This window comes from Micromesistius poutassou, assembly GCF_964030765.1.
Source record: "Micromesistius poutassou genome assembly, chromosome: 10".
Classification (NCBI taxonomy): Eukaryota; Metazoa; Chordata; class Actinopteri; order Gadiformes; family Gadidae; genus Micromesistius; species Micromesistius poutassou.
In genome coordinates, this window is record NC_140280.1 from 10,386,081 (window position 1) to 10,402,321 (window position 16,241).

Below are 16,241 nucleotides of genomic sequence, written 5' to 3' on the forward strand. Positions count from 1 at the left end.
TGGCTTCCTTCTTTAGTAATCCCCCCAACAGCAGTCCACTAACCACATTTTTGTGAATATGGCTTAAGCTTCCAAAGATTAATGATATAAGTTGACATTGGTAACCTAGTTGGCCTATACGACTCACCAGTGGCTGGTATTTCAGTAGCGTAGTGTAGTTACAGGTGTCCATATACAAATCGAAGCAACAGCCCACCTCAATAATCACTCACACACACACACACACACACACACACACACACACACACACACACACACACACACACACACACACACACACACACACACACACACACACACACACACACACACACACAGTACCGTGTCTCGGAGGCTGTCGACCATGAACCACTCCAGCAGCTTCTTGCCGACCTCCATTGGGCTGGACAGGAAGGTGCGGTAGGTCAGCAGGAAGTCCTCGATGTAGGTGGGGTCCACCACCGATGGCTCCTCCACCAGGTGCATGATTAGTCGCTCGGGGGTCCCCTAGGATGAAAAAAACAAACAATCAACCCACATACATGTCATGACAATTGGGCGATACATTAAAAGGAAAACGTCTGATTTCCCAGCAGCCTTTGCGATTTTCCGATCACTTGGGAGTAACGGACTAATGCGGTAATACATTTTTGAAGTTGGTCCAGTATTGAGAAGAGTGCTGCAGCCATACGCTGCGATGTACGTCCTAGTAAAAGAGCTTGCTTCAGCCGCTGACAGTCTCAGACTAAACTCTAACACGTTGGAAGGGATCCCTACGCAGAAACTTTTCTTTACCTTGCGCTTGATCCAGTCTGTTTGTTAACGTGTCCAACCAAGTATCGCTTAAGGCAAGGTCTCGCGAGAGTTGATTTGTTGCGGGAAGAGAACAGTGGCAACGTGGGGAGAGTTGGAGAGAGGAAAGCTTGTTGTAATGGACTAAAGTGTGTATAGTGTAGAGAAGTGTCCATTTCAAAGACTATGGGGAATGAGCGTTGAAATTGTAATGACAGGGACATTTCCTGCAACAACATGGTTTCAGACTGGACAAAATTATAAATAGACAAGAAAAGAGTTGCCCATCTCTGTAGGGATTCCTTCTATAGTGTTGGAATACAAGAGCCTGAGCCTGTTTGTGGCAAAGACAAGCACCTATAGAATGTACATTGATGGGGCGCTATTGCCCCAAGGACATTGTAACCCAATACATTTAGGTCTATTTTTCATAATCTAATAACACACACACACACCCCCCCCCCCCCCCACACACACACACACACACACACACACACACACACACACACACACACACACACACACACACACACACACACACACACACACACACACACACACACACACACACACTTTATGTGTGCAATTGATAATCAATCATAAAAGAGACAAGGACATAATCCATAATGATGCATGTATTGAACCATTTGCACGTGCATCTACATAAACAGCCCCTCCGTTTTCCCTCCACAGGACCACTACTGTAGTAGTAACTGCAATGATTCCTTCATTATTATATGTATTATAATTTAGATGTTAGGTATTGGCCAAAAATAAAGACATTTAAATCGTCAAGTGTTTGGATATATTAAAGTAGACCAGTAGATTTGTGAAAAACCTTTAAAGACGTGTGACTAAAATGTCTTGAATATAGAAACGTGTTGGTCCAAGCAGTTTTGAGGAAGCCACACAAAACAACACAAGGCTAACAGGGAAGTTAGCCTTTTGGCGGAGAACAGTAACCTTTAATAACAGAAATCTGTTAATAGAGAGGTAATTCAAAACAGTCCATTGTCCACATCCACTATGCTACTTGCATTAGAAACTCGCCACTTGCCTGGCGAGGGGAAGTGAAACCAGAAAAGGTTGGTTTTTTGGTTCTTTCATTGACAAAACAAAGACAGAAAGACTCAAGCAGAACTACAGAAATAAAGAAACAAAGAAAGAGAAACGCTGGAATGAAAAGCAAAGATGCTAGCGCTTTGGAGAGCCAACAACAGGTGTGCTTGGCCAATCAGAGTGGGGGAATGATTCAGAGTCTATTATGTGATCAATATCCATCTGCCTCTCTTGAGCCAGAGCCACATCAAACGTTCCTGGAGTGCGCAACGCAAGACTTGGGGCGCGGGAGATCACTAATGTTGCTAAAAGTGCCGACGCTGCCTCTATAAACAATCAATGTGTGTATGAGTCTGTTGGGGGGGGGGGGGGAGGGGGGGGGGGGTATTGATCCAAGGTGAATAAGTGGATTAAATGTAATGTTGCAAGCTAACTTTTACTAAATCACATGCTCTTTGGAACAGCATGCCTTTAACCTATTTGGGTCTGCAAGCATGTATGAAGCACAAAGGTGTTCCTCAACGTGAAGGGATTATGTATTTGTATAGTAGACAGTTTGGAAAGACCATGTAGTCAGATTTCCAAAATGACCTCAATGTAGAGGTTTTATTTACTATATATTCATGCATTTTCCAAAGACCAGCTCTATGGCTCTATGGCTTGTATCAGCTCTATGGCTTGTATCAGCTCTATGGCTATTATCAGCTGTATGGCTATAATCAGCTCCATGGTTATGATCAGCTCTATGACTACTGTTAGCTCTATGGCTATTGGCAGCTCAATGTCAACTATCAGCTCTATGGCTATTAGCAGCTCAATGTCTACTATCAGCAATATGGGTATTAGCAGCTCCATGGCTATTATCAGCTCTTTCACGACTGTTAGCTCTATGGCTATTATTGGCTCTATGGCTAGTATTACCTCTATGGTAAGTATTAGCTTGATGGCTATTAGCAGCTCAATGCCAGCTCAAAAAAAAATATATATATAATATCAGCCGGCCGATATATCGGTCGATCACTAGTGTGTGTGTGTATATGTGTATGTGTATGTGTAGTGTGTGTGTGTGTGTGTGTGTGTGTGTGTGTGTGTGTGTGTGTGTGTGTGTCAGTGTGTGTGTCAGTGTGTGAGTGTGCTCTCACCTTGATGACGATGTGGCCTTTGCGCGTGCCGCTGCGGTCCAGCTCGCGGTGCTCCTTCACCATGACGATCTCGCCCTCCTCCTCCACCTTGTGCGTGTTCTTCTCCACGTGGTTGAGGATGCGCCAGTAGTCCTCCTGGGCCACGCACACAAACTGCTCCCAGGAGACAACATGGGGGAGACAAGACGGATGGGGGGGGGGGTCTGAGGTCAGTCTGAGGCTACAACAGCAGGCTCCCCTTCTTGGGTGCTAGCACAGAGTTGCCGCCGCATCACACGAAGGAACGGTGGGGTGCAGAAGAGAGAGTGAAAGGGTGAGAGAGAGGAGAGATAGCTGTCCGCTCGCAAGAAAAACGATCAGTGGGTCGCTTGTTTTTCTTATTTTTCCCTCAAATCCCTTTTTACAAAGGAATGGTAATATCTCCCTCAGCTCCAGATGAACACCTCTCTGCTTGACTTATCGTCTAGTTCTGTACTTCCCTACTCCCTGATCTGTTGACTTTCTGATATTGCCTTGTCTTCAGTCCTCTACGGCTGCATCTTCCTGTGTGGTAGCAGACAGGAAATGATGTGCAGCGTAGAGGAACCGGCCCCTTTTCTTGTAAAAGAGGGGGCTGAAATCTGTAGAGGTTACACTGCTCTATACGGTTTAGAATCGCCATTGAGATCAACATTAATTAAGAAAAATGTGCTTTAACTATGTACTATGCCCAAACCAGTTTCATAATATATGTATATGACATATCTTTGTAAATATTATGATGAAAAAAAAAGTTGAATATCACCTGGCAGTCGTCTCCCTTGGTGCGCACCTCTCCGCTCATGTACTGCTTGTCCAGCGAGGGCGACAGGCCGAAGCTGTTGCCCATGCAGAGCGTCTCCACCCGGGCCTCCGTGTGGCTGATCTCCACCGTCCCGTTCAGGATCACGTACCATAGGTCCAGCTTCGGACGGAGGGAAACAGGACCAAAGCATGAACCCTATGGTTTGGTTGTTTGTTTAGGAGTAGTCTCAACTATGTAAAATACAATGGCTCCGAGACATGGGTTAGACAAAGCTGGTCAAGGTTGATGCTGTATCACTAAAGGCTACCACATGAGCTACAACCACCACCAGCACTACTACACCAATATGATGGCATTAGCAGATAAGTGGTTGACTGAGCAATGATGGAAGATGGATCATCTTCCAAGACTATCCTTAATAAAGACTATCATATGGATAGTCTTCAATCATTTAACCATGCCCATCTTTTGTACAGTACATATGTGTGTATACATTTTATATATAATATATATATAATAATATAATTATATATATATATATATATATATATATATATATAATAATATTTCCATTCAATGTTACTACTAGCCAAGGGTTTCCTATACTTTTTCTTGTTGACTTTTTCTTGTTTTCTTAGCGAACGTGTTTTGGAGAGCTTTGGAGAGGTTTATTGGCCCATTATAGAAGTGGATTGAGTCTGGAAAGCTGGCTTGTGTTGAATGAGTTGTCAGTTAGCCTGTGTATTCACAGTGAGACGCTCATTATAGTATCAGTGCAGTGCCACATTCACAAACTCATGCCATTCCAGCACTTCTACTTGCTTGTTTATCGCTCGCGCTGTTGAAACTAATCTCTCTCTCCCTCTAAATCTCGATCGCACTCGGTGAGTCATTATTGGTTTCTGCTTCAAGTCCTCTTTTAAGTCTCGCTCTGCATTTCTCAATGTCTTTTTGTTTTCCTTATTCTATTATTTCTGTCTTTGGCCATTGCTAGTTTCTTTATCCTTTGTTCTTTCCCTTTCTTTGGCACCCACATTTTGGCTATTTGTCTCTGTGTAGTGATAGTTTCTCGTATCCAATATCTCTCGCTCTCTCTGCATAGAAGAGAATTTTCCCTCACAAAAACATTCCCGTGAAAAAAGTGGAAGGCATGCATGCATGCATGCATACATATACATTCAGATATTAAATTCTTGCAACTGCATGTTATATTACTATACAAATACATGGAAAAAGCACACAAGCTATTGTGTGCTTTCCAGCTATTCCTGTTGATCAATATATATAATTTGAATATTTAAAAAAAGTATAATATTCAAACGAATATTAGGCAGCCCTTAATATTCAAACCTTTTATGGGCATTATTTTTTGTAAACGGGACGTAGACCGACTCATTTCACGGATTCCTGTGAGACCAGGTACAATGATACGGAACTCTCCAAACTGATTGGACGTCATAGGTACGTATGCCCATTATAACATAGATACAACAGTTAAGAACCAATCAGATCGCTTGATTTAAACCACCCCTTTTATAATAATACATATTCAAATATATTTGAATATTAATATTAATAAACAAACAAACTTTGAATATGATTTTTGGGCAAAAGTCAAAGCCCTAACTTACAGTGACAACTATGGTGTCTAGATAAGTAAAGAGTGTGTGTGTGTGTGTGTGTGTGTGTGTGTGTGTGTGTGTGTGTGTGTGTGTGTGTGTGTGTGTGTGTGTGTGTGTGTGTGTGTGTGTGTGTGTGTGTGTGTGTGGTTACCTCCTGCTTGTCATGCAGCACGATGGTGCCGTCCTGCTCCACCACCTCAAACACCATGACCCCACAGAGGTCCCGGCGCACCGACATGGTCATGTTGGCGAAGGCCGGGAGCTGGTGCATGAACTCCAGCAGCTGCTCTGTAGCGGGACGGGGCCGCAGTGGGGCAACACAGAGGGGTGGGAGAGAAGAGAGGAGAGAGACACGCACACATTAACTGTTACTAAGCATACCTTTTCAAAAGGATCAAATCGGCTGAAATAAACATGAAATACACACATTCATAATTAATACATGAACTCATCAGCGTTTTAATTTCGTTCACGAGAGAGGGTTTCATTCCAACAGCAGATTTACACACGGGTTCTGTTGCCCTGAGGACACAAATGATCACTAAACTGAAGGAATAAACGATAGGACGGTCGGTATGCAATTTTTGATTTATTTGTCAATGTGCCTTACACACACATGAAAAGACATAAGAATACATTTTGAGGGTTAAAACACACGGGTGCAATGTTACAAATATACGTTTAATCATCCTTAATTATTAATATATACATATAAATAAATCACTTAAACCATCATTATTTGTCTCATGTATTAATAGTAGTAGTAGTAGTAGTAGTTGTTAATAGTTTTTGGAGAAGAGAAGGAGGCAAGCAGTCTTACGTCCCCCGTCCCTGCTACTATCCTTTAAATTTTTTTATGAAAAATGGATCACATCCTCATGTCTCTGTTGCACTAAATGGAACAATGCTAGCCGTGCTGAACCAAGTTGGTTGCTGTTTCAACGCTCAGGCCCTCCTGGCAGATATGTTGAAAAGCTGTTGAGCGTTACACCTGACACATTCCGAAATGCAATGGCTGCCTTCCATGGTTGACAGTGCTGTAAATGTGCGTAGGTGAATGTGAGACATTTCACCGTACAAAACTGTCTCATATAAAGACACCACCCTATGTCTTGCATAAATACACAGTATATATTTTGTATAAATGCACACAGTATCTCTTGTATAAAGACATTCATTATAAATACATAAATATATTCTTGCAGTCTGTTGCTTCACTTTCTTTCCTCTCTTTCATTCTCACTCCCAAAATAAAAGTGGAAGATGTTGCTCTGTGAAACTCTATTTACTATTTTATAAATTGTGTTGGTAGAAATTGTAAAAAAAAAAAAAAAAAAAAAGAATACTAATGGCCTTGGTGGCTACTGAAAATTACACAGACAGTGTGCGAGCGCACACTGTGTGAAACTAGTCCCACATGTGTTCATGCCTGCAGAGAAAATCACAAGCCGCCTTCCCCTTCATCTAGTCTCCAGTGTAGCGAAGGACAGAGTGTCCTAACACCACCCTGCCCACACAGAATACACAGGCTGGCCACAAATAAATGCAACTTACAATCCAGTTTAGTATGTGCATTATATTTACACAACTATAAGACGGTCACCTTTTTCCATTGTGTACATCTATGTTGAATACATACATGTGCTTTCCCATGTTGCTGAGGTAAGATGCAAAGACGATTACCGTTGACAAAAATAATCTTTAACTCCTTGTATAAGCTTATGAATATCTGTATCGACCACTACATATCATTTTGGTTCATGAAGCAGGGTTGGTGTTAGTTATAATATATATTATGTATTCGTTCACTCTCATGTAATTTTCCGAAAGAAGAAAAAAAACATGCATCAAAGCAAACATTCAACTCATCGACGCCATGACGCCTCACCGATGTCATCGTCATTGCGGTCGGCCGGCTCTTTCTCCAGGCACTCGCGGACCAGGTCGCGGCCCAGCAGGGCGTCTGAGGTCCTCTCCAGGTCTTCATCCTCCTCCTCCTCCTCCTCCTCGCTGTCCACCGCCGCCTCCGGCAGACCTGACAGGTCCACGTCCCCCACCTCGCTCTCCGTGGCCTGGGACACAAGCAATGGGGACAGAGTGGTGGCCATCAAGAGTCTGCTAGCAGGGCCGCTGCAGGGCCTTTTCCATTAGCTTGGATGTCATTATCACCGATAAGGAGTCAACCAGGAAGCTGCGATACGCCTACCACCAAATAAACACAGTGCATGTTTCATTACCCACGGTTTGATTCTACTTAAACTCTATGTTATCAATGATATGATAAACGTGGGATGATCGTTTCACACAAAAAAAAAAAATTTTCCCACCTCAGTCCACACCTCAGTTCACACCTCAGTCTATGTGCTTTAATCTCCCAAAACCTTAAGTCAATCGCCATCTCCTATACTGAGAGTCTGAGACAATCATGTCAAGTCCTTAATCTACCCCAACAAAAACATTTATAATATTTAGAAATGACACACCTTCATATATTTGGTTGCATTGCTAGTAATCAACTCGGCAACCTCCATTCTATTCAGGAAGTGAACAGGTACAATTAGAGATGGCATTATCTGATTAATCACCACTGTAGTAACTGTGAATGAACAACAATGGGTACCTAATTAGCTAGCTGGCAATACCAGATGCAGAGGTTTTGCCACTGTGAAGACATGAACACAATCATCAGAGAGCCTATTTTACACCTTTGAACACCTTTTTGACAAAGTGTGTAGAGTTCACACCAAGAGAACAGTGTATAGTACAACGTGTGAATAACGAGTACACTGTATGCTTCACACTGAAACTGTCATGACTATGTTTTCTTTGACGTTTTACGTTCTTCGCTGAGATCAGGACCAATGAATTGCTCCAGAACAATGAATTGCTCCTCAGCCTCCGGATTGGCTGGGATAAGGGCTGCCTACCATGACTGACTGTGGCAGGTCAGCAGTCGACTTATCTCAGAGATGGAGACGGATGGAGGTGAGCCCAGTATTGGACAATGGACAAACCATGAGGTCACTAGGTACATGCCAGGTTGTTGATTTTTCCAACCAACAGTGGTATTTAGAAATCTACAAACACACAACGACACATGCCCCCTTCAAAAGTTCCCAAAGGGGAGTGTAAAGTCTTCACGGTCGAGTCGATGCTGAGGTTTTTCGAACAAGGCCATGGAGAGACTTCCAGAAGCTTTCCGAGACAACCCTCAAAAAGCTCTGACGTAAATTTTTACAATTGTGTGTTGTCTTGCAGTTGAGTAATAAAGTCATTTTAGCAAACATATCAACACGAAGTTTGCATAAAATAGTCACCACCTACCACCAGCCAACCATTTGCAAAAAGCAGGCAGTGCCTTTCCATACATTTGTGGACAATCCTACAATCCTGATATGACCAGCACATACCAGACGGTTTGTTAAAGGTTGCAATCAGCCACACTAGAGGCAGCGATGGGAGTGTGAATTAGACTGGTAAAGTTCAACTCTGTTTGTGTGGGTGGCCTTCCCTCCACAGCGGGGTGGTGGAGATGGAGGACTAATCACACACAAATCGACAACAACGGCACATTAATGACCTAGCAGGTTTAAGTATGATAGGGTGGGAGCCAGACTGCAAGAGTCATACATGCATGCATGTTACAAACAAAACCTGCATTGGCATTGAATCGTACAGTGCAAAGTCATATTTTGACAAAAAGGAATATGGCAAAATTACCTGATATAAATCTGATAGACTGCTGCTCCCTGAGTCGCTGGCAATGCTGCATCCTGATTGGCTGGGTGGCACATGCATCACCTGCTGGTGGGCATGGTCCGTCAGGTGCATCTTATTAAGGTCCGCAGGAAGCTGCAGCAAGAGGAAAGAGATGGAGAGAGAGGACATAAGTTCTGGAAAATATTAACAGTGTCATGTGGGTGGGCTCGCTGGGCGTCTCCCCTTTAGCTCATATATTAGTGATGATCAAAAGATGGGGATTAAATATAAATGCCCATGACAACCCCTAAGCCTGTAGGAAATCCATCATGGAAACCTAGGTGGGTACCCACATGTTAACCACACACGTGTGCATGAACATTGCACGCACACACGCACACACACTTCCAATGGCTTTAATCCATTTAATCTGCTAAGCCTGGTTCACCCTCTAACAAGGCTAATTGATTAAATGCCACAGTCAGGCAGGTCAGACTTGTGGTAGCACATGTTTAAACGAGGCCCCATTATATAGCACACCTCCATCCTATACAAAACTAATTGTATGTTCTGCAGACACAGCAATATTTTGTACCGGCCAGCCAGTGTGTTCTTGCTGAACAATACAACATTCATCTCAGAAACCAACCGTGTATACTCCTATACTGGAGCCAACTCGTGTGCATACTCAACACAGGAAGAAGAGAACCAACGGTGGTTGTGGAAAACTGGTAAATGTCACAACAATAGCAATGTGACGTGTAAAAAAAGAAAAAAAACTCCGGCCTGCAGATGTCAGCAGTGTCCATATCTGCCAGGACGTGACCAGACCAGAGAAACAGGAAAGCTCAATATGGAAGGGGATCTGATTAGTAACACACACACACACACACACACACACACACACACACACACACACACACACACACACACACACACACACACACACACACACACACACACACACACACACACACACACACACACACACACGATGATGAATTGAGGGTCACTTTTACCGTTTGCCAAATATTGTTTAACAGGAAGATGTGTCAACATTCATAATGACTCATTCATTGAAACAACAACACTTACAAAATTACACACACAGGCACCCAGACACATCACAGGTGAGTGGCACTTGAACTTTGTTCATACCTGCCTCACGTACAGTATACAAATACTACATTCTACAACTGATAAGGATGATTAAGAAATAGACAAATAAAGGGAGAGGAGGAAATTGCTGTGTTTTGCTGTGTGCGTGCAGCATGCGTGTGTGGGTGCTTGGCTGGTTGATGGCTGGTTTAAGCAGCCTCAACTGGCCCGGGTCTTACTGATTAGACTCTGGGGCTGGGTGAGGCTGCACACCTGTTGTAACATTGAGCATACAACGTGCATAGGTTAAACCAGGTTAACCCTAACCCCACACACTTGGGAGATCTCGGACATGGCAGCACACAACACCTGCTCTATGTATCATTGTCCACTCTGCAATAAACCAGTTTAAACCCCATCACCCTGTGTCCTGGTGTCGGAGGTTCCCAGTAAAAGCAACCAACACGCGACAACATTGCTACAGTGCACGTTAGTGTCAGAGACAGATGGAAACTACTTGTGTCTACTGTGAGTCCACAGGGGGCTGGAATGCAGACAAAAACAGTCTTGAATATTATTTTCAGAAAAACAATTCTACTCCATCCCAGCAATATGTGTGTTTGTGTGTTTGCATGTGTGATTGTCTAACGGGGTAGCGGATACAATGTTATTTGACAAGGGCTGTCAATAGATAAAATGCAATGTGAAATGCAATGCTGTGCGAAAATGGCCAATAAACAAACCCAAAAAGGCAGGAGTTTGTCATTTCACAGTCCTGAAGTGACATATCACCTGTTGGCATACTGGGCAGTGGGGGGGAAGGGATCAGGTACCAGTAGCTGGCAGGCTCAGCACAGATCCCAGCCAGATCAGACAAGGGGTTCAGCTCTTTACTGCCAAGGGGAAAACGTCCCTGTTCACCAGGGCCAATGGTCTGTTCCGCCACCCTTAGCAATCTGCAATATCTTTTCTTTTCCTGTATTAATATTCTGTTATGTCTGCTATATGTCAAGCATCCTTGGGTCCCTTGAGAAGCACTAAATAAATCATATTATTATTATTATTATTATTATTATTATTATTATTAATAATAAGAGATCCCTGACCTCACAGTTTGTATCTGAAACAGATAAAGGGATAAAGCAAAGCCAGGGTCAGAGAGAGAAAAAGATTGAGGAATAGAGTGAGGAGCAGAGCGAGAGAGAATTAGGCAGAGAGAGAGAGAAAAATGTAGAAAGATAAGCAGAGAGGCAGAGATGGAGGCAGATAAAGAGTGAAAGAAAGAGAGAGAGATAGATAGAGACACGAGAGCGGGAGGCAGAAAGGCAGAGAAAGAGAAACAGAGAACATGACAGAGCAAGTGGGCCACTCAAACGCATTTTCTTTCTCGTCCAGCACTTGACGGGCCGCTTCTAAACTTCTCTAATTGTTTGCGTTTGGAAATGAAGGCAGGCCTTGAGTGTTTGACGAGGGACAAGTTCTTAGGATCATAGCAGGCAGTACGTAGAATTCACTTGCATAGAATTCTGTTGTTTTCCAAAAGCAAGACCCAACACACATATATGCATGCACAGAGATGTACTGAGGCTTCGGTCGGTATAATTTATCTCCTCTTTCAGTGCTGTAGATCATCACTGAACATATTATGACGATCAAAGCAAGGATATGCAATTTGTAGAAACCATCCTGAGTGAGCTAGAATTATCCAACCAAAAAAATCCAACCCTGCACTTCAGGCCTCCCTCCAAAGCGCCCTCCCTCAAAAGCCCCCTCCCTCCAATGAGCCCCTTGCTCCAAAGCGCCCTCCCTCCAAAGAGCGCCTCCCTAAAGTGAAACTGGGGGAGGGGGAGTGACACTGAAGGAGACCTTTATTACGGACACCAATCAGATGCGATTGTGGGAGGCTCATGCCATCGGGTCCTAGTGGCGATCAGTCTCTGGCCTAACAACCACATGATCAGACCGTATCTCCCCACCTGGCTCCGACAGGGGGAGGGCTGGAGGGATGGAGAAGGGGGTGACGTTTATAGCTTATAATTGGCTACATGTTAAATGGTCATCCGCCTGCTTTGACCACAGAGTGAGGTCGAGGGGGGGGGGGTATGGGGGTGTTTAGCAGGTAGGAGAGAACACATGCGTTTTCAGAAAGCACGTGTTGAGGGCGAGCGGGAGAAAAAGGAAGAGGGGATAGAAAGTGTTGTTGTCTGTGTGTGTCTGTGGGACTGTGGGTGGATGCAGGTGGACGACTGAAGTCAACTGACAAAATAGATGGGTTCTGTTTGACATTGATATTCATGATGGCCCCACCCGTCGTCCACCTGTCTGTTACTCCAATTCTTCCCCAGCCGGAGGTGCAAACATCTGTGGATAGTATGCAGCGCTTGTTTTGACCTGCCTGATATACAGGGCAGGTACAGGCTGTTCGGCCGCAGATATTTCTGGTGGTGCTTAAAAGCAGTTCCAATTGCTTGACTTTCTGTGGGAAAGTGAGAAAGCCATGGTATTTGAACCCTGTTTGGCATTTCACCCCCACCTTTTTAATTAAAGTTATTTTGGTTATTCAGCTAATACTATTGTTCTATACAGTGTTTATGTTGTAGCAAGACTGTGTCTTTAGAAACGTCACATTCTTGCCCCACAATTCTTCTTTGTTAGTGATAGCAGTAACATGTTCATTCACAGTCAATTGCACAAATTCTTTCACATATGGATGGATGAGATCATATGAACATGAACACATGAGGGGATATAGTGAGACATGTGTCTCGCCTATCAGGGAAAGGAGATGAATTATTGAGAGAGAGAGAGATGGGTATGTCCCATATATTCCAATGGAATAGACTTACTGCACTTCCCCTCTGACCTCAAGTTTGCTGCATGCTACCAAACAGACCACCTAACTCTGGTCAGTGTCAAAACCAGAAAGGGAAAGAGAGGGAGACAAGGAGGGATACAGGGAGACTCTCAGCTTTGCGTAGCACAGGCAAAGAAAGAACTGTTGAAAAAGGCAAAGAAAAAGAGACAGAGAGAGGGAGAGAGTACATCTGGGCTGTGGAGGGTGGCGTTGCCTTGCCTTGCCTGGTCTGGTCTGGATGAGCCTAATGCAGCCCATATCGATCTTTATCACCGCCACTTCCTGTGCATGTGATACTCTAGACTCCTCCAGACCTCCTAAAAGCACCACCGCCTCCTAACGCACACACATTCTTCCATCCATCTGTATCTCCCTTTGTTTCGTTTCTGCGTCTCTTTGTCCCTCTGTGTGTCCCTCCCCCTCTCTGTCTCTGTCCGACGGTCCCACGTCTCCATCTTTCTCACTCTGTCTCTCACCCCATCTCTCCTTGCATCCTGCTATCCCCCCTTTCTCTCACTCGTTTTAGCAGAAGGCCCCTCTGTATTGACATCCTAGCAGCATGTCTGTCTGCCAATCAGTCACACCAGGACGTCTAAATCTGTCAAGGCCAATGCTAAGAGGCAGAGGTGTTACACAATCTGCACCAAAGGTCAGCTACTTGGTCATTGAGCAGATACTGTTATTTAGTCTGTGTGTATTATGGGCCTATATACAGGTTGTGAAGGATGTGGACGAGAAGGGGTTAGGCATTGGGGATTGAACCCAGAACTTTTGGGTTAGGAGATCAAACCCAAGCATCTATGACAGTGCCCTGTTTATTTTACGTTTGCATCACAGATTCGGTCCCTGTTTTAGAACCGTTACACCCTTAGTCAAGTACATCTTGAACAAAAGAAACCCTTGCTTTTTAAACCTGACTTTAGGTCTGTTACCGATGAGATCATTGTTGAGTATCAAGTGTGTTGACTGAAACTCGTGCAGATCTCAGATCCACTGGATGTGAATTCTGCGCGACTCCCGCATGGTCTTGACCTAATCAGATCACTTCACTGAACAGTCGACAGTTTGTATGAAGGAGTAATTAATCTCTCTTCTTCCAGTCAATAGAGGGCTCAGCGGCTAAATGTAGCCTGTTGTCTTATCTGATTCAGTGGTGAATATGAGACACACACAGAGAGACAGCCACAACCACCAGCTAAACTCCTGGCTTCAAAAAGAGAGGTAAGGGAGGTTGTATTGATATAAGTATGTTTTATATATCTCTTGTTCAACAAAAGGATAAAAAACAAATACAGAATTGATACTGGTTCCAATGGAATTCCAGCACAACAGAGGAGTTCTCAATTCCAATACACAGAATTAAACCACCATGTTCTAATCATGAATTGAAACAGGCCTGAAGTTAAAATAGCAGCCTGTTAAATGTCTGCTGTGTCTGTCTGTCTCTCTTGCCCGTCAGTGCTGTGATATGCCAGACACTCACAAAATAAAGGGGGTATTTGTGAGATAAACGCCATGTTGCATTACCCTATTGAAGCCAACTAGGTGCTTTGGAGGTAGAGGGGCTGCAGAACAGACTTAGAAAGAAATACTTATCACGATTACTAGAATTCATGTATTATTATCAACATATAATTACAGGATTATAGGAAACATAATTATGCGAGGATGTGCATCAATTGAAACCTCTGACTAACGTAGAACAAAAAACAACTGGCCCACTGACCTAATGGAGCAGCTCCGCTGTCCTACATCGTGCATGAGTCACTGTCATCTGATGCCAAAGTGGCATCTGAACAGTCAATATTTCAATACAAACAGCCTGGGCCATCAACCCCCCCGACACAGAATAAAGCCATCCTAGTTTAGCTATATAACTTGAGATAGAGGCACAAATAGCAAATAAGAGCAAATAAAATGTTTTTTTTTCTCTAAAATAAGTAAATTATCAGTTGGGACCTTTGAGAATAAAATGGTCGAATGAAAGTCCACATGGGCTCAGAGATGTTCCTCTATCTTTATTTTTTCCTTTCTTTGTTCCATTCCTACTCTCCTTCAATCAATTCTTCTTTCTTGCTCCGTCTCGCACAGTGTAGGCAACAACACAATGGAAAAGGCCAATGAAGTCTCAAGAAAAAGTATAGTAAGTATTGTGGCTCATTCAAACCAGAAACCACAGTGAATGGAACTGTAGAATTTCTCCAATTCGCCTCACTTAATCTCACCTGTGCCGTACTGTGCCATCAGAGAGAGAGAAGGATGAGAAGGAATTTACATGGCATTTTTTTCATATATATATAAAGTGTATATATACACTTCAGTGCTGCTGTGGTTGATCTTCTTTTACAAAGTGGCTCAGCGAGGAAGAGCAGAACAACAAGAACTAGCACTCAGCCGCATGCCGCTTGCAGCTTTGAACTAGGACAGTAAATCTGAAGCCTTAGCCCAGTGTTTATCTTTGCAAGCTCCACCCATACACTGCTCTCTGATGGAACTCAGTTGAGAAATAAACTGTCTTCAAATGGTTGAAACTGCACGGCAAAGAGTGATGTAATTATTTCCACTCTGTTTAAGACCAAGATATGTGAACATCGTTCTTGCGATATTTACCTTATGGTGAATAGTTAACGAGCAGGCCTAGTTGTCACAGAACTTTGCAAGTGGTTTCTGGCTCTTATGGGTCTTATATGTTGGGAAAATCTTTCATCTTTTCTGATGCCCAGAAAGGCACATAGATGGCACTTTCCCACTTACCCTAATGGTACTTCAGTAATTATGAATACTTAGAAGTCTAACTACCTCTATAAGCAGAAGGTGCAGATTCGATTAGAAAATGATTAAATCGAAACCAAGCTGAAACAAACAAATAATTGTCATAACTTGGATAGCAGCATGGATAGTAAGTTAGAACATTTTAAAAACAATACCAAACCAGTACAAGCCAAGTCACTAAACAATAATCACGGCTTGTTTGCATACAACAAAAATGGCAATCTTGCTCCCTCCCTGGCTGCCATTATCTCCCTCTCACATGTACACGCACACACATGCACACACACACACAACCTGAGACAGCAGTGCATGGCCAGAAAAAGCATTACGACATCGCTTACTTTAGAAGACCACGGCTGCAAGCAGTTGGCATAGCAACGGACGAGGAAAGCCATTTCCACGGGAACAGGGATGGGAGCTGGAGATGGAAAGTTTCCCTT

General features: G+C 43.5%; 1 protein-coding gene across 4 annotated transcripts in view; it reads right to left on the bottom strand.

Moving 5' to 3' along the window:
• The window catches only part of rapgef6 (Rap guanine nucleotide exchange factor (GEF) 6), a 91,069-nt gene that overhangs the window by 33,958 nt on the left and 40,870 nt on the right, over window positions 1–16,241 (bottom strand). For 3 of the 4 annotated variants that reach the window (XM_084474747.1, XM_084474746.1, XM_084474748.1), the window contains 6 exons: window positions 9,099–9,230; window positions 7,267–7,450; window positions 5,530–5,666; window positions 3,757–3,915; window positions 2,973–3,125; window positions 322–486 (listed from right to left, as the gene is read on the bottom strand). In XM_084474747.1, the coding sequence (XP_084330873.1) occupies window positions 322–486; window positions 2,973–3,125; window positions 3,757–3,915; window positions 5,530–5,666; window positions 7,267–7,450; window positions 9,099–9,230 (930 nt within the window). The remainder of the gene's footprint in view (window positions 1–321; window positions 487–2,972; window positions 3,126–3,756; window positions 3,916–5,529; window positions 5,667–7,266; window positions 7,451–9,098; window positions 9,231–16,241) is intronic. The other variant, XM_084474749.1, reaches the window with a different exon arrangement.